General features: G+C 39.9%; 1 protein-coding gene across 1 annotated transcript in view; it reads right to left on the bottom strand.

Annotated features, from left to right (window-relative positions):
- LOC134619253 (ERC protein 2-like) overlaps window positions 1-27,743 on the bottom strand; it is a 112,960-nt gene that overhangs the window by 72,333 nt on the left and 12,884 nt on the right. The window contains exons 5-7 of the mRNA XM_063465021.1: window positions 22,831-22,986; window positions 19,140-19,307; window positions 3,776-3,943 (exon numbers count right to left, since the gene is read on the bottom strand). Coding sequence (XP_063321091.1) covers window positions 3,776-3,943; window positions 19,140-19,307; window positions 22,831-22,986 — 492 coding nt within the window. The remainder of the gene's footprint in view (window positions 1-3,775; window positions 3,944-19,139; window positions 19,308-22,830; window positions 22,987-27,743) is intronic.

Here is a 27,743-nt window from a genome sequence, read left to right as displayed (position 1 = left end):
ACAAGCAAATACAAAATAGCTTGACTGGATTAAACCGCAAAACTCTGGTAGAGACAACCAACTAATTCAGCCCTTTTGTGCTTCTAAAATAATTTCAATGACATGCTGTGCTTCAGAAGCAAAAAGTTGGCAAAAATGTCCTTGCCATTTCAGAAACCTCTTAAAAAGTAGGCAAACTATCACTTCTACCTGGAAAAAGAGACACGGAAGAAACCTTTGTGCAAAGAGGCGAAGATAAACAAGATGAAAGAGGAGCCGGAGATGAAAAAGCAAAGAAAGGCCAGAAATTGGAAATCTGAAAGTGAACTCAAAGTCAAACTGCACTCAACATTGAGCTCACAGTCTTATGAGACAAGGAATGTCTTCCAGCTGGCAAGGGAGGACACAGAAGAAGAAAGAAAAGCCTTTAGGAGAGGACTCAAGAGTGGTCTTTAGCAGGAAGACATTCAACATAAAAAGAAAGAAGATGGTCATGGCAAGAGCGGCCTACAAGAAAAGTCAGACTTTCAAATGATGAGGGAAGTTTTCCAGCTGGAGAAACTGAACATGAAAACAAAACCCCACTTTGAACAAAGAACCAAGGATGCACTTATGGAGGGCTTTTGATGGTGAAAACAATGAGATGATTGATGATATTAAGTCTTTTAAGATAGAAAAGGATGAGACAGCAATGTTAAGAAAGGCCTATTTCCAAGAGAAGAAAGACATTCAGAGCATTGCACAGGCTTTCCAGTTGGAGAAGCAAAGCACAGAAAAAGAAAGAAAAGTCTTTAAGAAATAAATAAGAAGAAAGAAGAAGATAACCTATACTGAAGAAATTATGACTTTAAACTAAAGAAAGACAACGTGAAAATAACTACAACGCACAAAGAGGAAACCCAAAAAAACGATGCGATGGCAGAGAGTAGAAAAGGAAGAGTTAGCTTTAAAAAGGAAGGGCTACATTCAGTTAAAGATGGGTATCAAGAGTATGTGATGCTTTCCAGCTGAACAACTAGAAGGAATAGAAAGAACAGCCCTCTTTAGGAGCTTAAGGCTAAATTGAAGTGGACGAGGGGCTTTAAAACTGAAAGACAGAAAGGTGTTGGAGACAGAAAACAAACAATGACAACAATAACGGAAAAAGAACAATTTACTGGACTTATTTGTCACCACACACACAGGAACCACTTTGTCAACAACAAAGGTTTTCTTTGAGTCAAGGATGGAAATACTCACAACAAAGACACTCATTGTGCTGTCAAACTATTTTAGTACTAAGCAGCCAAATGTAAGCTATTTAATTTCACAGAAAATCATCCATCCACCCATCCATCCATCCATCGAACTGGAGTTTAAGGGGAGAGTATAGGAATTTTGGAACAGGAACCTTCTTGCAGTGAAGCTATACTATCAATTTTAAAATAAATTCACCGGAATTTGTACATTTTTAATTGACACTGCAATACATTTATTAAACTATTTGTAGACTCAAAATGCTATTTTATGTGTATCTAAAAACAATGAGAAAGCCAACTGATCCACAGTTTAAGATACCTGGCACACTTCTTCATTCAAATCACTCTCAGTCACTTCGCACTTCAATCCATTCTCACGTTAACACATATTTCAAACATTTTCATCATATTCCTGCTGACTTTTTTTAGGGTGTTGCAGAACTTCTGCCTTTTAAAGTTTACTGTGGCATGATGAATGAGGAGCACGTCTGCAGCAATAATATTTGTAAAGGATAGATATGATAGAGAGGGAGGCTTTCTGCATATAATATATTTCAACGAAGAAAAAAAACTTGCTGGTGTTAAAACAGCCATCAACACAATGATATGAAGGAAAAGCAAAGCATTTGCAGTAAGCCCACATTTGAGCGTGTACTGATGAAAACTGATGTCAACGCACAACAGCAAACCATGAAAATTCCCTAATTACAGGGCTTTTGACGTGTAGCCACTTTGCATTTTTAGAGAACAACTTCACACCCAACTGGAGTGTGGAACAGCGATGAGCTAAAAGCAAGCATATTGCTTTAAGTCAATGCTATAGGGAGGAGTACAGCACATTATATGCGGTGCAGAAAGATCCTCAAACCTTGTGGTCACACAAACATAAAAAATTATGTATATTTTTAGAACAATCACATGCACGCATACACCCTGATGGCACTTTATTTGACCTTTTGTGCTCTTTTTCATTAAACTCAGCAAGTGGGAGAGAGGGAGAAGACAGAGAGAGACCTCTAATTTGAGGACATGAGAGGAAACAAGGAAGATGAGAGAAGACCTTTATGTGTATGTAATTGGTCTATAGAGGAACTGCCAGCATGCGCACCACAGGTGGCTGCCAGCCCGGTTTAAATAGCCATCCTCATTAAGTCCTCTGAGACATGCCGTGCAAGTGTGTGCAAACAGAAAGAGAGGGTCATGTGTGGCATCTGGGACCAAAAGTACGATGTTTCTTTAATTCATCATTCCCATTTACTGCATAGTACAAGTTTACACACGGAGGTACTGTATACATGTTCAAAGACAGTGATGAAAACTCTGATTAGCCAACCTCCAGTCAGTCAACGATTCACTTTCAGTGTTTAATCACAGACTTCATTTCTAATATGGCTGACTGAACTAGAAAAATATTTAGCTGATTTAAATCAATAAAACTGCCAGTCATAATATGACTTCCTTTTTTTTCCTTTTGTTACAAAAGTGAGTTCACTCACTGGACATTAGACTTTTTCTACAATTAAAAACAGAAAGATTAGGCATTGAAAGGTTTCTGACAGTTCTTTTCTTTAGTATGACATACCTTCTAAAGTTGACAAAAAAAAATTTATGCACAACTGTTGACATTAATGGCCAAATGGCAGCAGCATCCTGTTGCATGTGTTTGTTTGAATGTCCAACCCCCATAGGAATTTGGAAATGAACAACAACACAAACAGCTGTGTGGAAAACAAGATTCTGGCCTACACTGCGATGCTGCACAGTGATGTCCTGTATCTCATGTATGACTGCGAGACCAGCGCCATTTATACATTTTCAATTCAATTCAAGGGTGCAGCCGTCTACTGCAACTGGTTGGGGGGTAAAAAATACTGTGGAAGACAGCCAGAAGTTAGAGCTAGCTTTTTCAACTAGTGTTATAACACAATAATATCAGCTCAGTTACTTGTTTCTCCTTTTCTTTTTCTTGTTTTTTGTCCAGATATAGAATTAGAGTGGTAGATAAGTGGCACTGAGAGAACGCATAAATATCACATTGTTTGGATTTTTCCCTAAAAATTCAGCCTGAGCTCTGTGCTGAGAATGTCCAGCAAGTTGTCTTTTTAAGTTACATTACAATCCACTCACACGTGGCACTGTTGAATTATTATTATTATTATTATTATTATTGGTTTGAGTGCTTTTAGAGTGTGTTTAGGCCCAACACTCATTCTCCTTTTGGCTCCATCAATTCCTGTGGGAGCAAGTCTATTTTTCTTTTTTTTGTACAATAATAATAGGATGCTTACTTTATATGTCTCTAATTTATTGATGAGTACTTGGAACTCAATGGATCAACATCAACACTATGCACTATTGCCACTCCAAGCTTTTAAAATATTAATTTGATTCATTTTAGTATAAAAGGAATAATTAGAGAGTTTATAATACAATGTGCTGCATTTTTCTCTAAATAGAGTGAATTTAACTCACAACAGATAGGTTTCATATGCATTTAAAGTCAGGCTACACTTTTTGAAATAATGCAATGTGTTGCTGTAAAAGTTGGCTTTACATACTTTTTTCTGCAAGACATTAATCTTCCTTTCCTTGACATCCAGCATGTCCTTCATGTCTCTGATTTCTCCCGTTAGTGTGCTCTTTTCATCAGTCAAGTCCTGCAACTGTTTGGTCTTCTTGGTCAGGAACTGCTCCTTCTCCTCCAAACGCACTCGCAGAGCATCTACCTACAATTAACCAAGACAAGAAGTTAAGTGCAGATAGGCAGGTATAACAAAACTGTAAAGGCAGATCAATAGGGACACCGAAAGCAGCATCTGCACAACACAAACACTAACAGACAAGTAGCAGGAAAGAGAAAAGTGGACATAAGCTTCAGACAGGGTGATAGAAACCAGTATTCACCATATCCAGAATTCATACGCAGTCAGACAGACAGGCAACCATACAGGTTGAAAGTAATCTGTAAAAAATAGTTTTAAGGCAGACCGTTTGACGATGAACGAGAGCTGAGTGACTGACAGGCAAATGTAGAGAAAAGAGGAAGCAATACACAAAAAAAAGATTAAGAAATATTACACCGTGATTTTTCCCAGTTCTCGGTCAGGTGGCCCATATGTTATTATTCAGCGCTAGAAATGACATTTCTCAACACATTTACTTGTTGACGTTTGGAAGTAGTAAAAGTTCAACTCTGACCTAATGTCCATGATTTGAACCACTGCGGACTGAAGCAAAGTGTGTGTGAAAGAGAAAGAGCCAGGAGCCTGTCCTGTCGTTTGTTATTGAGAGTGTTGTACGATTGGGCCGGTGCTGCCATAGATCAGACCGCTCACACGCTTCACACTCACACATAGAATTTCGACGTGTCTGGCTAAGTGTAGTGAGATGAGAGATATCTGTGCACGTTCCAGCACTACTTATTGGACTTGTATGAGTATTCTGCTGCGCCGCCTACAGTGACACATACATACGCAACCGACTATGCACTCCTTGTTTGTTCTTCTGCAATTTCACTTTATTCTCATGTATAATTTCAGGGGTGTTTTATTTGACTTCAAGAGGACACACACACACATAGATGAAGGGAAGTAACATAAGGCTTGTTAACAGTCATTTTAACAAGCATTACTTGGACACAACGTGAACAGTGTGAAAATAGTTAAAGCAAAAACTCTGTTTTGCTTTCAAACTTATCTCCCAGGTATTTCACAAGGCACTTACTGTGATTCATAAAGGGAGGACGGGCGTTGGAGCAACTGGAGGTAAGATTTAGTCAGTTAGTTAACTTCACTTTAGGCAACAGTAATACCTAAATCATTATTCTGATGTATAATAATATTGTTGCACAAACTGTGTGTATTAAATTAATAACACACAAGGGTTTATGATTAGAACTTTATTCTTTGACAAAGTAAGTGCCATTTCTGACTGTTATTTTGTTATTGTGCAAATGCCGAGAGAAATTTAAAACCACAAGAATTCAAGACAAAACAAATAATATGAGAGCAATCAGAAGAAAAACGTCAATAGGAAAAAAAAGCAGATATACTAAAGGCACAATTGAAAAGTACAGCTGTGTTGGAGCACAGTTCGTTCCTCCCTGCAGATATGTTTATGTACCTGCATGTGTAAAATGAGAGTGCGCCATGCACTCCAGAGACACACAGAGGGTGCCTGTCACTGTACCATTAGAAGCAGGCCAGGACCCCCAGGTGTAAGATGGCGAAGTATTTATCTCATATTGCTCCTCTGGCAGACAACCAAAGTCTAATACTGAGAACGGCTCTGTCCTCCCAAATTCACATTTACACACAAACGCGCGCACAAACACGTGTACACACACAGTGGTGTTATCACTAATCCTTTGCACGTACAGTATACATGCACATACTATGTGTGTGTGTGCATGTCTATTTGCCACTGCATTTATGTGCGTGTGTGAGAAAGAGAGAGAGAGAGAGAGAGAGAGAGACCTCCTCCCCTCCATCTCCACCTGGCAAGGAGCAATTTAGCAAGAATGTAGCAAAGGGGCCTAACAGGAAATCCCTGCTGTCTCACCTGCACTGGCCCACTAAGCTGTGATAGTACTACACAGACGCCCTGCTAATACCCTCTTAAAGCACTCAGCGCTGCGAGACACAGTACATGGAAAAACAAGGAGCGAGAGTTGGATGATGAGATGCGGAGGGACAAATGGAAGGACAGATAATAGTAAGGGTGAAAGCAAGGGACGTAATAAATGAACAAGTGAAAGAAGGTGGATAGGGTACGGTGATGCCTGTTGTGAACACATCATTTGGACTGAGCATGTTAACACCACCGGCATACTGCTGTTTCACTGGCTACCACTCCAACAGCAGGTCTGCTGCAGGAAATACTGTATGGCTTTATCAGCTGGCACACATGCTGAGATGATAGACGGCTAACTGCACACAGTGATTAACCTCTCTCTTCTCCCTCAATTTCCGCTCCAATTTTCCTTTTCTTCTGCTGCCCCTCTTCCTTGTGTCATCTTTCAAAAACACCTCTCTCTCTCTTTCTCTCTCGCTCTCGTCCCCTGTGGCTACCACCTCTCTTTCAACACTCCATCCCTCCAACCATGCTGCACACTCTCCAGGAGATTTCCTATTGCCATTTAAAGGCACAGGTCCTGCAGCGAGACAGAGTGATGTGTCAGTGTGAGAAATCCCTGAAGTCTTCAAATCAGGTTGTCTTTGGTACAGACCCACATTTCCCCAAGCATAACATTGTAGGTTTGCGCCTTTCAGTGCAGATTTGAGGGAGATGATATAGACATAGAACTCCTGCTGTCTCCAAGACAACCACGGTATTGATTCTACCTACACGAGTGGACACCAGGGACTATATTCTGTTTTGTAATCGTGACATTTCTTTAGCAGAAAAAGAGAAAGGTCAGGGAGAGGAGTAGAAAAGCCTGCTGCTGTCCAGTCTGGCTTAGTTCAAATCTAAAGGGAACACTGGAGACTGCCCTGAGAAGTTCCGCTGAGTTGATGAATTAAAAACACATCTATATCACCCCATCTTCCTCCAAAAAAACCCACTTAAACTTTCCAGCCCCTCACTCAGCACCCCATAATTTAAAAAAAATATCTTGATATGTTTTCAACATTCTGTGGTTGCAAAACTATTAATTCTTGGCAAACCCCGGATTTTGTTTAAATTAATTCATTCCCAAATTTGTAACTACTCTAACATGCGCACACATATGTATATTCAACAAATCTCAAGGCACAAAACTGTATCTGTAATTAAATATGCAAACAGCGTGCACAAATGCATAAACACACTCTGATTAAATTCCTCCTTCTTGCTTGCAATGACAGCCAAATGTAGATTCTGGAAATTGGTTAGCGAAGTAAAACAGAGGCTTAAAGAAAACAGTTTCACTGTTTGTCCTCACCTCCCTTTTCCCTGCCTCACATTTCATCATAAAAGTTTTTTTGGCAGGCAAATCTGCAAAGGTATTGGGCCCATCGTCGGCTCTGGGCCGCAATAAACAACACAGGGACTATATGAGTAGACCACAGTCAAAACAGCAGAACCAGAGAGAGTGAAAACCTGTAAGACCACAGCCGAGGTCTGGGGACACACCAACACTTGCGCAGTAACATTTGCACTCTCACTCACACACTTGGGAGTCCAATATTGCAAATAGAGTCTTAGGTTGATCAGAAAAACATCCGTCATATGTTTTCCATTGTCCCAATCTCAGTCTTTAAAAATCTATGACCTTTACAGAAGCTCATATTCAAACCATCAGCTATATTCATTTGTGTGTGTGTGTGTGTGTGTGTGTGTGTGTGTGTGTGTGTGTGTGTGTGTGTGTGTGTGTGTGTGTGTCTTAAAACAAGTTTGAATGTCACTTCAACTGAAAACACCACCATTAAAGTTCTTAAATCCCAAGGAAAGGGTCTGATGAAATGTATCTAATGCCTGAACTAAGATCTTCTTGGCCTGCTGTGGTGCACCACACACAGCTGTGTGAGCTATTCACTTCTCTGGCTCCATGACATCTCTCTAGCCTGTATAAATACACCACACGGCACCCATTAGATTTAATTTATTCAAAGGCCTGTGCAGTGAAACTAATCATCTCAATTTATGGCATAATATTCGCCTAATTCAGGTTTGTCAAGCCACTGATGTGTCCAAGTCTGAATTTCATCACTAAAATATTGAAGACTATTCAAATTCAAGACAATGCTAGACCACCAAAGTCTCACATGCCACCTATTATCATTCAAACATCTCTCTGGTGAGCTGTACTTTACGCATCGAGACAAACCAACACATATGATGCAGAAGGAATGAGAATGAATGCAGACAGCTGGATTTAAGCAGCCTATTGGTGTTTTCATGCTGACTAATATCTGCATTATTAAAGACTGGTGAAAGGTGAACAAAAAACCCATGAGGATATATAGAGAACAGTAACTCACACCGCTGGTATATAAGCACCAGGTTGTGAATATCTTTTATTTATACAGAGTGGCATCAAGTGATCCATAGTTTCATGTTGATGTAACTGAAGCCTTCAATAGATGTTGGGAGGTTACAAATACTGTAAGAGTAGCCCACCTGAAGACCAAAGGATGTTTTTTTGTTTTGTTTTAAGTAAATTTTGCATGTTGATGTGCTCAGTGTGTGAGCGTGTGAATAGAGGGGCGTTGTCAGATGGAAGTATGAAGAACTTTCCACAGAAAATGTAAACAAGGCCTGGACTTCTCCTAGACCCTATACTGTTTATTTACACACAGAAGGCACTTAAAGACCATTTTTATAGTTTTAGGTACTTTTTTCCCATGTCCATACAGCTCAAACTGAGGACCACCGGAGTTCTTAGAACTCCTTTTTGGGGTATTTCCTTCTATAGAGGAGGAACTGCCTCAGCACAAGAAGAACTTTGCATGATGTGATGTATTGTGACTGGTCCCGATCAGCGTTATTGTAGTTTTACATCGTTATTTCATGTTATTTCATGTTATTTCATTTTAATTATGAAATTACATTTTGTTTTACTAGTGTGTATTCGCTCATTTCAGTTTCGCATACAAGACAAATTTATAGAGAACACAAAAACAACACTTTTGACTCACATCCCTGTCTCAATAAATATATGCTCCAGTGCTTCCCTGCACTTGTTTTGCCAACTGATTTGACTAAATTATCAAAGACTAAAATGTAAGATATCTCCCACCCATACGTCCATCAATACATCCATTTATATATTTTATAACACTTTTTTAATTCACAGTCATCTGGGAGCCTGTCCCAGCTGTCATAGAGCAAGAAGCAGGGTTACACACCCAACAGGTCAATATTTCACATATACTTTTTATTTTTTATTCTCAAGTACATAATATTGCTTCTGTTAGTTTCTTTAGGGTAACCAAAACATTTTTTTACAACTAGTTTCAATTTTATTTTGGTTTTAGTTAACTGCAATAACTTTGTTTTATACTTAAGTGTGGACTGAATATTTGATAAATGGTGGTTACAAGTAGGGATCCACCTTTTTCCAATTCCAATACCTCGGCTGTGGGCATCTGCCAATAACAAATACCAGTTTTAAATTAATAATCTGTATCCCTCACTGGCAGGAAGAGACAGGGGCTTGGTTTTTTGTGTGTCTGGAAACTTTTGAATGAAGAGAGTCAAACATGATTTTAAGAAACTAATAGAACCCAATATGAGCTGACTTGCATTACCAGCTGCTTACTACTTCCGAGTTCCTATAAGAAAAGAACAAATGCTGCAAGGCATGTGCTTCCCAGCACACCTCCCTAATGGGTACTTACACCCAAAAATGTTTGGTCAGAAAGCAGCTACATTTGCCTACACAGATTGAATAAACAAGTGCATGCATGCAAACAGAAGTTTTCATCTCCACCTGAGCTGGTCATCCCAGACATAACAAGACTGAAGTTGATCTTTACGGAAATGTGGGAAATTCCCTGTCCTAGGGCAAAGGCTGTGTCATTTGAGGGGTGTCATGAAAGCTGAGTTAAGGCAACAGTCAGAGCTCTGATCCGGAATCGTATAATGGACAGATCACCTCAGGGCTGACTCAGGATAATAAGCGGATATAAACTGGCTCACAGCAGGGGCTGCAGGGTGGAGAGTGGGACACTGTCTCATTGAACACCATAACATCTGCTGATAAAACCATGGCAACACAGCTGTGTGCCTAAAGGCTACGAAGGGAACATAGAAAAGCACAGATGTAAAACAAGACCAAAAAAAAAGAAAGAAAAAAAAGACAAGGACACCCACACACACACACACACACACACACACACACACAGGAATCCACTGACAAAAGGACCTTTGTCAATGGGGTGAATGAATGTTTGCTACCAAAGCATGAAAGTCATTCATTTTCATATTGTAACAGTGAATGGTTTTATGACATTGAAAAATATAGGGTCACGGCACAAACTCTCATCGCACACCGCTGCCTCAAACCCTCTTTTGCCCTCCATCCATCATCATTACATCCTGCCAACAAAGACACAAAAAACACATACACAACACACGTGCGCATGTAGAGGAAGAGCTGCTGCAGGCGTTCCTCCTCATTAACACTTGCTGCTCCTCTGATTATTTTTCCTGATCATTTCCAGCACTGCATGCCAGTTCCTACATCCTGTTTCAAGGGAATCCATTTCCTGTCAAACACTAAGCAGTCACTCTGGCAAACATGTGGAAAATAAATGCTGGTCTGCAGTTTCTATAGTAGGTGCCTGAAATAAGCTTGATTTCTACTTGATTAACGAGTAAAATATTAGCTGAGTGTCTCACACACAGTCACAGTCTTGAGTAAATACCAAACTTTGAACTAATAATGTAACCTGAATGCAAGTTAATTCAATTTAATTTTAAGGCAAGAATGTAGAGGTAATAAGACAACTAAGTATGTTGTCATGGAGATGACAAAATTGTTGTCAATAGCCTTTTAGCCAAAAATTATATTGTAAAATCAACAGAATTATATCAGTTCTGTCAAACTCACTATGCCACAGTCACACAAGGGAAAAGGGTAGTTGAAACATAACCACAGTTATTGCAACCATGTACAACAGACTTGCATTTCATCGCCTTTGAAGTCGTCTTATCAGTGACTTTGGTGTCTCAAGATGACCATAAAAAAATCACTAACACAGAGACAAACTGCTATCAGTCTGCTACCAGTTTGCAATTAACTGGAGTCAAGTTGGCAATTATGTTTGTGATGTTAAAGCAATTAACTGTGATTAGCAAAAATCTGTTGCCACCTACATACACAGAAATTTACATGAAACAGAAATTCATATTTAGTACTTATATTCAGAGTCCAGACAAAAGCTCCCAAATCTGAAATAGAAATCCATTAATTTTTTTGAAAATAGTACCACTGTTCCTGCATGATGGGGTTTTAACAGCAAATTTATATAGGAATATAACCTCAAATACCTCAAATAGACAGGTCAGGGTTGGTCATTTGTCTTTGTTTGTAAATAAGGCGGCAGTTACTTACAAACCTTTGCCAGTCTTTCTGAGAGGGATGGCAGTCATTTAGACAGAGGACAGCTGTCTGGCGACACGCTGCCTCGTACCAGGCAACCTGCACAATTGTCTTCCAATCAATCAAAAGTACATTTGATCAGTTTGCTTTAGCAATATTTTTCAATCGGTCAGGTACAAAAATATATATGGAACTATGGAGCATACAGTGACCAGAAATTACTATTTCCTCTTTGATCTCATCTGTATACTATACCAGTTAAAAAATATATAATTTCCTTAAAACTCTTAAAGAGTTTTGAGCAAAGTATAAACCCTAAAGATCGTAAAAGTTGAATTTTGATCATTTAAATGTGCTGCAGTGGGGATAAAAAATGAAACAGACACACCTTCCCTATAAACAGGAGTAAGTAGAGGAGTGGAATATGTCATATTTCATCTAGTTTAATTGTTCTGTTCGGAGACTTTTGTGTTAACAAAGAGCCGACTTACTGTAAGCAAGAGTGAAAACTGCTTTCGGAGTGTATTATTGTGGCATGGAATGTTTGTGTAAGTATGTCTTTGTCTGTGTGTGTATTTGGGTATATGTGTGTATGAAACTGGAAGTTAAGTGGTCTTAGCAAAGCAGGGTGACCCTGAGGAAAGAGGAGGTCAGAACAAAAAGAAAGGGGCTTATTGTCTCTGGCTGTCTCTATCACCACCTCACTGCCTTCTGGTTAACCACCTGCTGACTGACTGTAGACCAAGCAAAGCCCACATTACTGTTTCTGTTTATGGGTGTGTATTTTTTTTTTTGTTAGGTTTCAAAATAGAAAACAAAAATATGCAGAAAGATTACAAACATTTCCCAAGGACCTTAATACGGAATAAAATGTCACACAAATGAAACCATTCGTGATGAAGCACGTGTCACGTATACTTGGACAGCAATGCTAATGCGCGTGCAATCGTGCTGCGTGCACACATGTATCTGTCGACTCATTAGGTCACGAGCGCATTTATCTCATTCCCTGTGTAAACCATTAAATATCTCATCCCCATTCTGACCGCTGTAACTCCACTTTATGTCTTTTCCACAAGGCCTCTGAAGAACTTGTGGGGGCTTTATTTTGGACCGTGCCATGTTTGTTCTGGGGGGCCCGATGCTGCTACTCACACTGAAACCCAAACCACACCGATCTACGAAGACAGGAGCATGCTATTGGGTCTGAGAATGGTGACCATGGTCAGTCGAGTTCAGATGAGGTCAGTCGAGTTCAGATGAGATCATACAAAAACTGTCAAGAACTGCTAATTAGTGGTCAGCAAATGGGAATGGAAGTGTTTTCTGTTTACTTAGTCCAATAAGCTCACTGTAAGTTTTAGGGAGCTCATCAAGTTCTTACCTTTGTTTAAACTGTTTTTTCACCCTTTACCAACAGATTTGGAACGAGTATGTGGAAATAAGGTGAAATAAGGAGTCGGCAACAAAATGGGATAGAATAGAGAAGAAAGCATGAGGGAAAAGAAACTATGGACAAAGGGAGCAAAAGTGAATGAGGCAGAAAGAAAGACAGTAAGCGAGAACGCAGCAGGGGGATAGCCCAGGGTGGAGTTTAACCCGGTTCCGACCACATCTTTTCTCCGCCTCACTACCTATATGAACCATCAATCAGCTAGGAGAACAAGGAAAGATCAACAAAAATAGTCCAGCAGGGACCACAGCACACCGTTCCATCGAATCACTCACTGACAAAAGCCCATATCCTTAAACATCCATCAAACAGCGCAATTCTCTCACTTTTCACTTCCTCTTGTCGCTCAATCACGTCTTGATTCATTCCCACTTACACTCCACACATTCTTTTTTTTTTTTTTTTAATTTTCCTCTTGTTTTCACTATTCATCACTGCCACTACCGTTGATGTTAGCAAGTCATTTTTTAGTCATTTATATCTTTTACGACTCATTACATTTCAACCTCAAAATGAAAACTCAGTAGAGGTCTTCTGGCAGACACACAGCAAACGCTGGTGATGAAAGAGAACGCAAGATATTTGAGGTCACATCTGACGAAGCTGAAGTGAAATACCGCAGACTGTGTTCTCTCCAAATACAGATACGTTGCCACATCCCAAAGTATGCATTAAAGGCGTGCTGCTTCTAACACTTCTACTGGCAGTCGGTGAGGAACAAAATATCAAATGTTATATTGCTGTGCAAATTTATGTGCCCGATTAAGACTTTGACTTAAACTCCAGCTTCATGTCTAGACTTCTCTTTATAGGGTAAGTTGTCACCAACATGATGCTTACCCAGTGATAAATACAGTACTGTGCAAAAGTCTTTTGTCATCCCTCATTCTTTATATTTTTCTAGGAAAATGGGAAATAGGTGGAGTGATTTACTGAAATGTGCAAATAAACATGGAATAAATAAGAGTTTGTGCAATTCTAATGAACTTGAAAGTCAATATTTTGTATCACCACCTTTAGTCTTCAACAAACCGTCTCTTAGGGAAACTTTCCTATAATCGTTTTATAAGTAGCCTTAAAGAATAGTTATCCAGCTTTCTTGAAGGACATTCAAAGCTCTTCTTTGGATGTTGGCTGCCTTTTGTTCTGTTCTGTGTCAATATGATCCCACACTGCTTCAATAATGTTGAGATCTGGGCTCTGGGGAAGCCATTGTGTGCTTTGCTATCCAGGTATTGCTTTTACTGCATTGGCAGTGTGTTTGGGATCAATGTCATTCTGAAAAATAAAGCCACTGCCAATCCGACGCTTTCCAGATGGCATTACATGGTGGATCAAAATCTGATGGCAAATTTCTGCGTTCATAATTCTATCAGTTTTTCAAGATCCCCAACACCTCTGGCTGAAATACAACCACTAACTATGAATGAGTCTCCACTATGTTTTACAGATGGCAGCAGACACTCAGTGTTATACTTCCCTTCTGACCTCCGATAATTTGACAATTTGGATTCCTCATCCATAAGACCCGCTGACATTGATTTTCAGTCCAGTTCTTGTGTAACCTGGCGTAGCTCAACCTCTCCTCCCTGTAACACTTCCTTCAGACTGGCTTCTTGACAGCCACCTTTCCACTGAGAGCATTTCAGATGAGGCTTTGGCGAACAGTAGCTGGATCAACTGAAGGGCCAGATGCATCTCCCAGGTCTTGTGTCAAGTTTTTCCTGGATTTTTTTCATATAACTTAAGGACATGACTTTCAGATACTGTTCATCTGCTATAGATATAGTTTTTTAGCCCAGCCACTTCTTTTTGTTCTCCACTTGACTTAATTTGGGGCTATATAAATAAAATTGAATTGAATTAAACTTGTCCAGTTCCCTCAAATTTTTTAAGAACACATTGCACACCATGATGAGATATGCAAAGGTTTTTTGTCCATAGAAAAACTCACCCTAACCTTCAGAAAACCTGAAAAACTATTGCTCAGGAAAACAAAATTACAAAAAGTCTGGTTCTCCTAAAGCAAAATCTAAAGAAATGAGGAATAACTTATGACTTTTGCAGAGTGCTGCATGTAAATCAAAGTACAATCGTCATAAAAAATTTAAGCCTTATATCTGCAAAAGACATTAATACAATGTGACGGTGATGGTAAAAATTCTAATTGATTATGTGTTTCTTAATAAACTATCAGTTTAATCAGCAAACACTGCTCACACAGAGAATGCCAAGAAACTATTTGTGTTTAGATACCATTTTATTAAGTACACATCAGTTAGGTGTGCTGCCAGACAGTCACACTCAGTGCAGGGAATTTTGGGAGGGGATGAGAACCAGAAGGTCTGCAGTCTTTGCAGTGACAACCATCTAAGAGTTGAGTATTGTGTTTTGGTTGGATTTAAGTTTGATGGGGGAAAAGAAATGACTTTTTTAAGCCAAATATTTTTGCAAACTAGCTTCACCCCATAAGGAATTAAATTTATTATGCACTTTATTTCTGTCAATTTTACTATTTTGTCATGACTTAATTCTGCTTTCATTTTTTGCTTTGCTTAACACAACCGAGCTTATGAGTCAATAAAACCTGTATTTTAAGGATCATTATTTTGTTTTGGAATGTCAAATCCTATCAGAGAACACTCTGACAACACAACTGAAGGGCAGTTTCATCCATGTAGCTGTCTAACCAGATATGTGACAGTTAAATCAAACAAACAATCCCATGGGTCTTAAAACAGCCCGATCTGGCCTCTTTTAAACAAATGTTCATAACATTCAAAACAATCTTCTGACAGAAATCTAAACCTAGTCCAAGAAAACCCATGGCAACTGGGGCTTTGGCCTTGTGCTTTGTTGCTGGCTGGTTAAATATGCAGGAAGGTCTCTGATAGGTTACCTGATCTGGTAGAGTATCATTTCAGCCCTGCATTGTCCTGATCAAGGCAGGAAAGACACATCTACTGTATTAAAGAGTTAAGTTTCCACAGACACAGGCAGGCCCAGAATACTTGCACAAAAGCGTACACACATTATTTTCCACATTTTCCAGTTATCTGGAGACAGATTCAATCACATCCATTACGAAGCTGTCCTTAACTTTGATTGACAAATAAAATGCGCTTCCATTTTCTCATTCTGTTGCTCACAGTGCCGCCTCTGTTCAGCGGCCATTCCCATCTGCTTTTAGAGACAAATCTGTGAGGTGAAGCTTCTCCTCATGTCTCAGAAACCAGTCTTTCTCTTGAGGGAATGTACAACTGTACCAATCAGTGTCATTCATGATGAGACCCACCTGGCACACACACACACATGCATGCACACACTCTTGTATATGAGTGTGTGATGTGCCAGAAGTCGTGTGTGAGACAAAAGAAAATAGGGGGCTGAAAGAAAGCTTGAAAGAAAACTGCTGAAGGAAAATGGAAGGAATGAGGTGAGTAGGGGGATCTTGTGGGAATGGCTGCCATCTCTGGCCAAATGATTGACAGGCAGCAGAGGAATGCACGGCCACGCTGGCCCACTAAAGAGCTCTAAATATCTTTACTCATCCTCTGGTTTGCCCACTTAGTCCAGGAAACCTAAGCCATTCCCAAGCAGGGGAAGATGCCACTTCAATAGCAGGAAAAATTACTTGAAACCGGAGATGAGAGTCAAGCAATCAGTCCTGACAGTGTAAGTGTTTTTTGTGTGTCTGTGTGTGTGACTGTGTGTTTATGTCAGTCAGGATCTGATGCAGCCCAGAGGCCCGTACTATGAACCAAGATCCCCTCTCACCCAGGACACTTCAGGGTCTCTTGCACTATGAAGGAAGATCACTTCTTACCAGGGTATATCGCCGTGGTAACTTATGCTATTGCCCTAGTCTGCCCCAGAGCAGGTTATGTTTAAGATTAGACATCAGCAGGTATGAAAACACTGCACACTGACCAATCAATTCTTTGGATAGCATCATCCATCCTGGACCTCTGTGCACAGACAGTGGGAGGGACTAAAGTTTTTTTAATAGTGTCTAAGTCTTTGCATTTTCCCAGTAAGAAATCATTTTAAGCCCAATTTCATTCCCTGACTTTTTTTCTCTGTGCGCTGCAAACAATTTTACAACTACTTTGTTGTTCTAAAAGCCTTAATAAGTCATCCTCTAACAGGGCACTTATTTGCTCTCACTGACCTTATATTTAGTTTGCACCAAGCCTAAGCCTAGGTCTGAATTCTGTTTTTGTATTTATTCACTAATTGCTCTCAGACCACTAAACACCACCGGGCCTGCAGCTTAAAGAATAAAAAATAAAACTGTCTCACCCACATATCATATTAATTTAATGAAATACTCAGTTGTATTCCATAAGATTCTCCCGTGTCTTAATGTCAAAGTTATGAAGTCAATAAGTCTGTTAACTTACAGTCTACATTTTTGTCGGCTTTCTTTCCTGGCTTCAAATAGGCTAAACTTTATTAATATAGCAGGCTTTTTTCCAGTCGTACTGACCAAAGTGGCTAAAGTGCTCACGCATGCACTACTGTACAGTACTTTTCCTCTCACACACATACTCACACAGCTGCTTTGTCTGCAGCAGCTGTGTTGTTTTCAGGCTTTATTATGAGTTTAACACCTTCATATAGTTTTATCTTCCTGTGTAAAATCAGCTGCTCTGCTGCCAGTAGAGATGCTGCCATCACCACCCCTTTCAAATAAAAGAAACCCTGGGTTAACTTAACGAGCTGATAACCAGATTTGTGTGACCACTTAGCCCGGCTGCCGATGTTGGTACAGTGATGCACTCTATGTCAGAAGCATTTTAGGTGATTACATCTTTCCTTGTCGTGCATCTTCAGTTCTGCATGAGTATTGCATAAGCAGATGTAATTATTTCTACTTTACTATCAGCTTTTCCCACTGAAGTTAGATCAATGACTATTCAAAAGCAATGCTGGTTGTGAAGCAAATAAAAAAACAAAAATTACACTGACACCGGTCTGCGGCAGTAACAAATATCTGTCAAAAATCCAAACAAAGCCAAAGCATCCATGAACCATGGGCTGCAGAACCCCTGTTATTTTGGTGGATTTAGACTGCAGCTGGCATGGTTCTTGTCATATTTGTTGGTTTTGTGGTGCTCATTTGTGTTTTTATTTCCCCCTTCAGTGTTCAGTATTAGATATATGTTTCTTGGTTACCTCCTGTTTTATGTTTTGTTTTGTTTTTTTAAATTCAGGTATCTTATTGTCTATTATTCTCTGCCTTGATTGACTTCCCCACCTTAACTGTTTCCACCTATGCCTTGGTCCCACGTGAGTCACCTTTCCCAATCAGACACATGTGTTCCTGAACCATGCGTCCCCTGCTCATGCTTCTTCAGTTTGTGTTTCATTTAGCTTTTGTCACTTTGTAGGTCTTTAAATGATCAGATTTTCAATTAAAATCCATATGTTGTTTTCATTTTGAATATATTTTGGCAGTATTGGGCACTTAATAGCAATTTGTGAGAAGCTAATATTGCTTGGTCAGGCCCTGTTCTCCAAGAAATCACACCAATGACTTGTACACGCATACATTTTTTTAAACATGCATTTTCAGTAGAACAAAAAAAAAAGAAAGAAAAAAAAATGTACACTTACAGAAACCACCCACTGAAAACCAATTCCTTTTCGTATGATGTATTCAACTAACTACAAGAGCCAAAATTCCTTGCACATGTATGGACAATTAGGCCTAATTTTGGCCCAAATTGCTTCCTGTAATGATGAGTGGACATAGTTAGCAGGCCACTCTCAACTGCCGAACACAAAGAGATCTAAAGTATCACTTCCAAGTCTAGAGAGTTATGTAGAAAAATGCTAAATGCTCACCAATCCCCCACCTCCTCCACACACACACACACACACACACATACACACCTATATCTCACTAAATACAACCCACCTCCATCTCTAACAGCAGTGATAAAATCATTAGAGCCACAGAGTTTAGAACTTCAAACATGACAAAGAAAAAGCTGCCAGCTTTCTTCAGCCCTCTAACTGACCCGCCCACACGCACAAACCCACTGGTGGACTAAAGGAACCACACGCATGGACATTTTTTCCACCCACCTCAACGGCCATTAGAGAAACAGAAGGAGAAAGAAACACAAAGCAGAAAAAAGCAGGATTTTTTGCACACATACAGTTTCTATCTTAACAAAGACCATGCAAATTTACTATTTGTATGCACCAATAGATGCATGCAAAGTGGTCAGAATGGTGTTTCTTCCAGTCTTTATTACTGTAGTGATCTACAGAGTGTCCATCTCGTGATGTGTGTATCTTTGAAATTATTTTCCAAGAAGCTGGAAAGTGGTTTAGTGCAATGTCAGTGTTTGCATGTTTGTGGCTTTATTGGTGTGTGTTTGTATGTCTTTGGATTTTGTTTTTCTCCATGTGTGAATGTGTACACACTGACCTCTGTCTGGAGTGTATTGGCGCGCTGCTCCTTGGCACTGAGCGACTCTTTTAGCACTTCGATGTGCTGCTTGCAGTCCGAGTTCTGATTGGTCAGTGTTTCTAGTTTGGTCTGCAGCGCCTGCATCTCAGACTCCTTCCTGTTCAGCTCCTGCTTCAGCTGCTCTATCTGACAATCACGCAAACACACACACATACACACAAATAAGGGTCATCAGTGGGTGATATACTTGATATATATTTGTAGATAAGACATGCATTCAAAAATATGACTTTTCATTTAAACCAATGATACACCAATGATACAGATACACCAATGTCAGACTAGTGCATATAAAAAAATCTGAATATCATGCAAAGTTTATTTTTTGTAGTTTAATTTAAACAGATCAGCTTTCACATACTCTGTACTCACTACATGTAAATGGCAATAATGCAAGCCTTTTTTTGTTTTGACAATTTTAGCTCACAGAAATTGAAAATCATAAATCCAGCATTTCAAAATTGTTAGAATTTGGAGTTTGATTGAATTCAAAGAGTATAAATCCCATGTATTTCTTAGCCTAGTTCAGTTCCCACAACCACAATCAAGGGGAAGGCTGGTGACTTGAGTGTTGTCCAGAGGCCTGATGACCTATGCTCTCCACAAAGAGGGTAAACCACCGAAGATCATTGCTGAAAGGCTGGCTAGGAAAGTTTTACGCTTAATCTTAAAAGTATAGAGGGTAGCGATAGCGTAATAATGGAAATTTGACTGGAAGGTAAATGCATGGTAAGAAAAAGGACACAAACAAAGAGAAATCAGAAATTGTCAACTCAAGAACTTGGGAGCTTCACAAGGAGTGGACTTAGGCTGCTGTCAAAACCGAATCAACTGTCACATTTCTAATATCAAAGCACTCCTGAACTGAAGTGTCTTACCTGGATTAAGGTGAACTAGAACTGGACTGCTGAATGAACTACACTGGACTGCTACTTTCAGATGAAAGTTAATTTTGTGTTTCATGTTATTATTGTGCTTCATCGGCCAGTCAACTGTGGGGCCTGGTCAAAAGGCGACACAAGAAGAAGCCAACCCCAAAATATGGACAAGATGAAGGCTTCCATCACAGCAACCTGGTCTTCAATAAAACCTTAGCAGTGCCACAAGCTTTTTGCCTTCATGCCAGACTGCTCTGATGCAGTAATTTGTAGCAAATTATTGCAGTGTTGGCCCTAAATGAACCAACACTGCAGAAGATGGAATTTCGGAACTGATTTCTTTAATTGTTGTCAGGAAATGCTTTGGGGATTTCCAATTTTCATGACTTAGAAACCATACAAATTGAGACAAAAAATGACCTGATATCTTTCACTACATGTATATTGACTACAGAATATATGAACATGTGCCTTTTTTAATTAAATCACAAAAAATAACTTTTTCATAATATTCAAGTTACCTGAGGTGCACTAGTGTCACTGCAAACTGAGTCTGACCTCCAGAACAAGCATATTGAATACACTATTTTAAAGGCAACAGCAGTCTTAAGCTGCTCTTTAAAATAGAAGTGAGCAATACATACAAAATTACATCCTATATAACTGTGTAACTGATTAATAAAAAAAAGAAAATCTGAAATGTCTCTAATACTGTGACTCAATTAGGAAAAACGGAATGTTTTGTTATCCATTTACTGCAATATAAACACGTCAGTTGTGACATATTTTGTGGAGCGATGATGTACTGGAATCATCACCAGCCCTGTATTATCAATCCTCACTTGGAGGAGTCCCAGACCTACTGTGTGCACACACCCCAGCCAAAAGATAAACATTCACAGAGAGAGACGGAAACAGATTTGTTTTAAGGAAACCCATATAGAACATAACAGAAAACCACAAAGGAAATAAAATGCTCTAACAGAGAGTGGTTTCTGTGCTGAGGCTAGCTATGTAGATAATACTGTCATCTGTCTACTGGTGCCAAAAATGCACAAAGCTGATTTGAAGAGAGATTTCTCAAATTGTATGAGCAAGGTTCACTTCATAAAAGGGGAATTCTGACTGGCTCAGGGTCTGGCTGATAGACTTTCAGTCACAGAGATAGCATATGAGCTCCAGAAATCCAGCACTGAGATAAAACGCAGGAGAAAGGAGACCAAAATGTGAGGCTATACAATAAGAGAGATCACTGCGGTGACTGAACACTAAGACTAAGAAAAACAAGTCAGGAAATGAGAAGTCAGTGCACTAAAAATAATGATAAAAAGGCATTATAATTAAAATAAGGAGCAGATATTTCAAAGACTATTAGGCTATGAAGGAAATAATGAGAGAGGAGAGAGACTAATGAGAGGGGTACTTCTGCTTGTTCTGTGATCCAAGGCTGTTGGGTGGGGAGGAAGGTGGGAGCTGGTCTGATGGAAGACACACATGGTGACAAGGCCTGCTCCTACAAAGACAAGAAAACAGCAAGCCACTAAAATGCAGCACAAGCTGTGTGCCCAGCCACTCTACTTCACACACTGCACTCCTCAACCACACAGCCTTGGCTTGTGAAATTTACCTGCTCCAGCTCTCGCTTACACTCTAACACGTGTTCATATTCTCCGAAGCCATTTTTCCAGTGTTTGAGCAGATCAAAGTCCAGAGGAGAAACCAGAGAGGACAGCGATGCCGCCCTCTCTGGTTTCTCTTATCGCAGTCCCACCTCAACACCAGTCACCAACACCGCTGAAAGACCCGGACCCTAAACACTACCAGCATGTAGAATGAATCTGTGCATATCCATGTGCGTGGCGACTTGCTGTGTTTCTCTGTGACTGTACGAAGAAAGATGAGCCACGGGAGAACGAGCCGGGGGCCATCGCTGTGATGTATATCATCCCGGGTCAGTATGGGTGAAGAGAGAGCTCTTTCCTCTGTTCCTCTGCCGTTGTAAGCTCACATTCATCTGTCAGGGCCCCATTCATAAAAACATCTCTTTTATGATTGCATCAGGAACTTCCCCGATGCAATGACAAATGAGCCCTACAATGAGTACCATTAATGAACCAAATGGAGCGCAACTCATGGGCCTCAACCGTCATGAACACTTGTCTTGATACTCAGTGAAACCTGAAACTACATTTTTAACAGGGTTTGGATACATACAGTATGCGTGTGTGCACGTTCATATATGTGCATGTCATCTGTGTGGCTTTAGACACATTTGTGTGTTGATGAATAAACCAGTATACGGCCTGGGATATAAGATTCTTAGTCAGTAAACCGACACAGCGCACTGTTAACTGATAGTTCCTGAGTTTGCTCCCTTAGAACAGTCAACAGATAGGAGGGTTGTATAATGCTTAGTAATCACACTGAATTCCAGGGCAAATAAGCAAGTAGTGCTTTTCACTACTCGCAAACTGGCTTTAAATATCAAATAAGAAATACATATACATGTAGGAGTTCTTGGCACCCATGCAACATGAGAGGCTTAGTGCGAATGCAGCTAAAATACACAATACAAAGTACAGATTCATGCAGTTTGCCAGTTAAGATTTTTCCACATTCATCTTGTTTCCCCATAAACAAGCAATGGCAACATGCAACATGCAACATGTAACAGTTTCTGGCCTTCTGGCTATTTATACTTTGAGACAAACATGCATGTCCCGGATCATGCGGCGTGGAGTCATCTCAGGTGGCATGCAAAGATATTCTACCTTAGTCTTCATGAATTTAGAATGGCTCTTGTAGACCTCCACCTGCTTGAGCTCATCCTGCCTCTCATCAGAGTGTAGCAGGCCGCTGGTCTTTAGCATCTGGACTTCATCCTCTAAGTCTCTGATGTTCCTCTCCAGGGAAGAGATCTTGGTGTCCTGCACCAGCAACAGTAGGCAGGCAAACAGTCAGCAAAGACCTGGCCAAGAATATTAAGCTGTGGGGCTAAAAGATAGATTACCTAGCATGTGCATTAGTAGTGAGACAGTTAGCGCTCTACAGATACATTGGACTCTCTGCACCACTATCCAAGTTATCTTGCACAAAGCCCTCCATAGTCAAAATTAAAAATGTGATTGATAGAATATCACTTGGTTGACATATCTCTCTACCAGCATCTGTCTGTGTAAACATATTTCTAGTATGTTTGAATCAACATATTAATCTAAATCACACAGAAATTTCTTACATTTTGGAACATATAAAAAAAACATCCCCTAAAACACCAAGTCAGTGCATTTACACAAATCCTCCTATATATAAATGTAATGTATAGTCCTATGTCTGAGTAAAATGTCTGGAAAAGGAGGGGAAATATTTTGGCAGACATTGGTGTACAGCCAAGATATATTCATCTGCAGAATCTATGAGGGAATAAAAGGGTCTGTCACGGACAGGTCCTGAGGTTGTTTAGTTGCATAGTTTCAAACATACATTAAATGCAAAACCTTGGAAAAGAAGAGAAAGGTAATTTAATAAGTGGAAGCAGATTGCATGTTGCCATCAGCAGAAACCATAGGCAACATGTAAGCATCTGACCTCTATTACATCCTATGACATCAGCCTTGCCTAGCACATGGTGCTGCATAAAAGTGCACACAAAAGACCAAGGAGGAATGCATAAAGCATATGCATATACAAAACACACACGCACAGAAGGAGTCTATGCAAGGATGCAAACTTTCAACATGTACCCAGAAAAAGTCAATGTAAGGCATTCAGACAGTTATGGAAGTCCTCCTGCCACATCCAATTCACACACATAAAACCACAGAGACAAACATGTCTATAAAAATGTCTGATTTTGATCTGTTTCTCCTGCACAACAGAGGGGGAGGAAGCAAAATGCATATTTTAGCATATAAAACATTCATTAGAACTTGAGTACATAAAAGCTGGATCTTAAAACCACTGACATAAAGTTTTGTATGGGACATCCAAGTTGCATTTCAACTGAATTCATGGTATTGAAAGCTAGAAACAGAAATACTGTATGAGTGTTGAGTTCACAGCAAGACCAAAAGGTGTCAACTCAGTACTGTACCTGCCAGATAACATCAGGATCAAAACAAAAAGGGGGGTTGGTCGTCTGTAATTACAAAGTGGACACATCCAACACTTAGACGAAGCAACACAGACACTGAAACAAATTTGTGGACACTACATGTCACCGCTGATTACAGCAACAGCAACACAGGGTAGTTTAATAAAGCAATCATGCATTGTCATTACTAACAACGCTAGAGATGACTTTCTTTTGTTCTTACTCTCCCCTACAATACGTCAAAGCCTTCTGGCAACTGTGTTTGTCTTCCCGTTTCTAATTAATTCAGTCAGATTTAATTTGGCGAGCTCGCCTTAAAAACACCGTGAGGCACCGTGAGCTAGCACATGTGCAGTCTGTTAATAGGCAGACAAATCACAGAGTATGTGTGAAAAATAACTGTGGTTTTGCTGTAAAGGATCCACTTTTAAAGCAAGTGTTTGCTGAATGAACAATAAATATGTGTGTGTGCGTGGGTGTGCACATGGACACATGTGGAGTCAACTGCATTTTTTCACAGCACTGACAACTTCAAAGGGCTGCGATGAGAGTGAAAGCTTCCATATGTGACATTTGAAACAAATTGAATAAGTGCTCAACTCCGCATGTGCCAATAATGGACTTTACTTGGGCATGGCTGCCATGCAGATGCAAGGTAACTATAACATAAAGTTCTCGAGATTGTTTCTTCATGTTTATCTTTGCTATATAGAGAGATCCTCTGTTATTACGCACATTCTAGGTGTACTTAAAATTATGTTATGCATGTTTTGAACATACAAATGCAAGAGCAAATAACACTGCTGAAATAAAATTGTGACATTAGCTGGATTAAAAAAAACAGTTTTACATTTATGATAAATGGTCAAAAACTCAGACATATATGAATTTCAGATAACTCTATTGTACCAGTACACACACTCCTCATCCAGCACATTATTACTTAAAACAGCTCTTGCGGATTTGAGAGTAACTCCTAGTCCTACCTTCATATCAATGACAGTCTGCAGAGCCCTGGTTTTGGCCGGATCGGCCTGGAGCTGGTTTCGGCGATGAAGCTCCTGGGGAGGGACCCGGTAAAAATAAGCCTGACGGCTCATCATCTTTAACACTTTCTAAGACCCACAGCGTCAGAGCTACTTAAAAAGGCACACCGATCAGTGTCACCAGTTTTATCTCTCCTACATTGTCCTTATATCATCTTTTGTTATGTAACATTACATTATCCACTACTCTGTCTCGAATTTTAAAAAAAAATGTTTTGCAAGACAAAACAAAGTTCATCTATGGTTACTAAGCCGGTCCCCGATCTGAAGCTCTCCCTTTTTCCATCTCCAGCAGCAGGTGCTGGTGTCTATTTTCTCTGCCCTCTCTTCTTCTGTCTTCTTTTTTTGTCTCAGTTTGCTAGCAGGTACCTGACACACTTAGCTTTAGGTCATCTGAATCTGCCTCTATCCTTCTTTCAGCCTGAATCTTTCGATTTCTTATCTCTCACTTGTTCTCTCGTTCTCTCTCGCAGATGTCTCTGGCATGCTAAAGCTCTTGCTTAGCAACACTTTCTGCCAGCACATGCGCTAAGCTTTTTATATCAATAATTAATGGCAGCTCTGACCTACAGCTATGCCTACACAAAAAGCACACAAGCTAACAGACACACACACATTCCTACACATTAAAGTTACTGTCAAAAAATGGCCCCACACTTCTCTACCAAATCATCACTGAAGCTTAGCTTTAAATTGCCTCACCACTACCCAAGCATCTCATTTCTGTGCAGGTACATGTGTCTAACAAAGATGCCATACAGAGAAGTGCCTGTCTAAATTCATTGAAACACTACTTCACAAGGACATTGCTGTGAGCAGTGTTGTTTTTTAAGAAATGCAGTTTTACACCCACAGAGTCAAACATATTTACAACACGACACCGCCCAGCACAACCACAGTCTGATCTTCTCGTCACCAAGCGGCTTGACCAGAGCATGGAGAGAATCAGTTTTGGTAATGAGGGAGTGGTCCTTGCTTAAAGGGGCACCTCTGTGATGCTGTGCTTTCAATCCCCCACAAACATTTGATTTTAAGGAACCACAGAACACCACTGTCGTCTTTATAGAGAATTCAATGTATAAGATTTTTGTGCAGGACTGGAAACCGCTACAGTAAACTACGGGTGGAATGACAAAGATGTATTACATGTAACATGTATTACTAATAGTCTAACAAAAAAAAAGCACATGCTCAGTGAATTCACCATTCAAAAATTACCTCTAATATTACATTAATAGGAAAGAAAATGCTTAAAACATTAAAGTGTTTTATTTTTTTTATAACTTTGCAGTGCATCACTGTTCATGAATAAATGTACACACCAAAGCCAAAAACTGAGAAGCCATGAAGACTGAATGCACACACTGAAACAGCTCATCATGCCATGAAGCATAAAAATCATAAATAAGCAACAGGTTGTCAGTTCTGCCAGTGAGTTGAAATGACAGCAGACAAGGACCTTATCCACTTGTCCATGTCAGTTGTGGATAAGGAGGGATTACTGCTGTCAGAGCATGCCTCCCACAGACTAGCATTCCCACTGCCACCATAGTTCAAGTCTTTATTAAAGTGACTCCTATTGTGGATTTGTCACAGTGCGCATGTCTGTCTTTTTGACTGCCTGTGCACTTTTTTTGGTTCCTCTGAGAAAGTGTGTCTATTAACTTGTTATCAACAACAGTTCAGCAACAGTGCTGCAAACTGTTGTGTCTCTCAGTGGGGGAAATTAAGCCATGCAAGAGAGAACGTCATCAAAGACCGTCCTCTCTGCTCCACATGTGTCCGAGGGACTGAGCATATGGAATGAATAGGATCAAACGTAACACTATAGCAATAAGTGCCGGCATCCTGAGTGAAGGATACGGTCAAAAGGTTCAATTCTAGCCTCAAGGCAATGGTGTCATGTACAGCGTACACACACTAGAACATGGACTGATAGAGACACACACACATATGCACACACATATATGTATGTTCACTAATCGCATTCCTATCCCCTCACCATCAGTGAGAAAAAAAGTAAAAAACAAAAGGAAACACAGTTGCTTGCCACAAATGTGTCTGCCTATCGGCTCGGTGGTTTAAAGGTTTGAAAAGATAAATGGAAAAACTGCGGGGATCAAAGACTTTTGTTGGGAAATAGTTGGGGATTGCAAGGTGAGGAGAAGCTTTGAGGGGTGTAATCTTGTCCTGATAAACTTTTCCACTCAAACATTCTGGGAAATTAGCAGAGCATGGCAAGTAGGTGGTGCCCATGTTTTGGTGAGGAAAAGGGAAAATTGGTATATGTGTATGCATCTGAGTTTTTTGCTGATGTTATTTGCAGTAGTCTTCTGATGGTAGCTGAGATGGGTTTCTATAGCAAAGGCTGAAAGTTTGGCTTCTCAAAAAACAAAACACACTGGGATGAACAAAAGAAATAGTGCATAGACAAACATATCCAGACAGAGAGGCAGGATAGACATCAATATTTTGCTGCTGAGCTTGGTGGCATGAGAAAGTAAGCAGAAAGGAAAAGCGGGAAAAAGATTAAAGAAAAAAAGAT

The sequence above is a fragment of the Pelmatolapia mariae genome, linkage group LG20 (genome assembly GCF_036321145.2).
Source record: "Pelmatolapia mariae isolate MD_Pm_ZW linkage group LG20, Pm_UMD_F_2, whole genome shotgun sequence".
NCBI classification, from domain to species: domain Eukaryota; kingdom Metazoa; phylum Chordata; class Actinopteri; order Cichliformes; family Cichlidae; genus Pelmatolapia; species Pelmatolapia mariae.
This window is presented reverse-complemented; position numbering and strand designations above follow the sequence as displayed.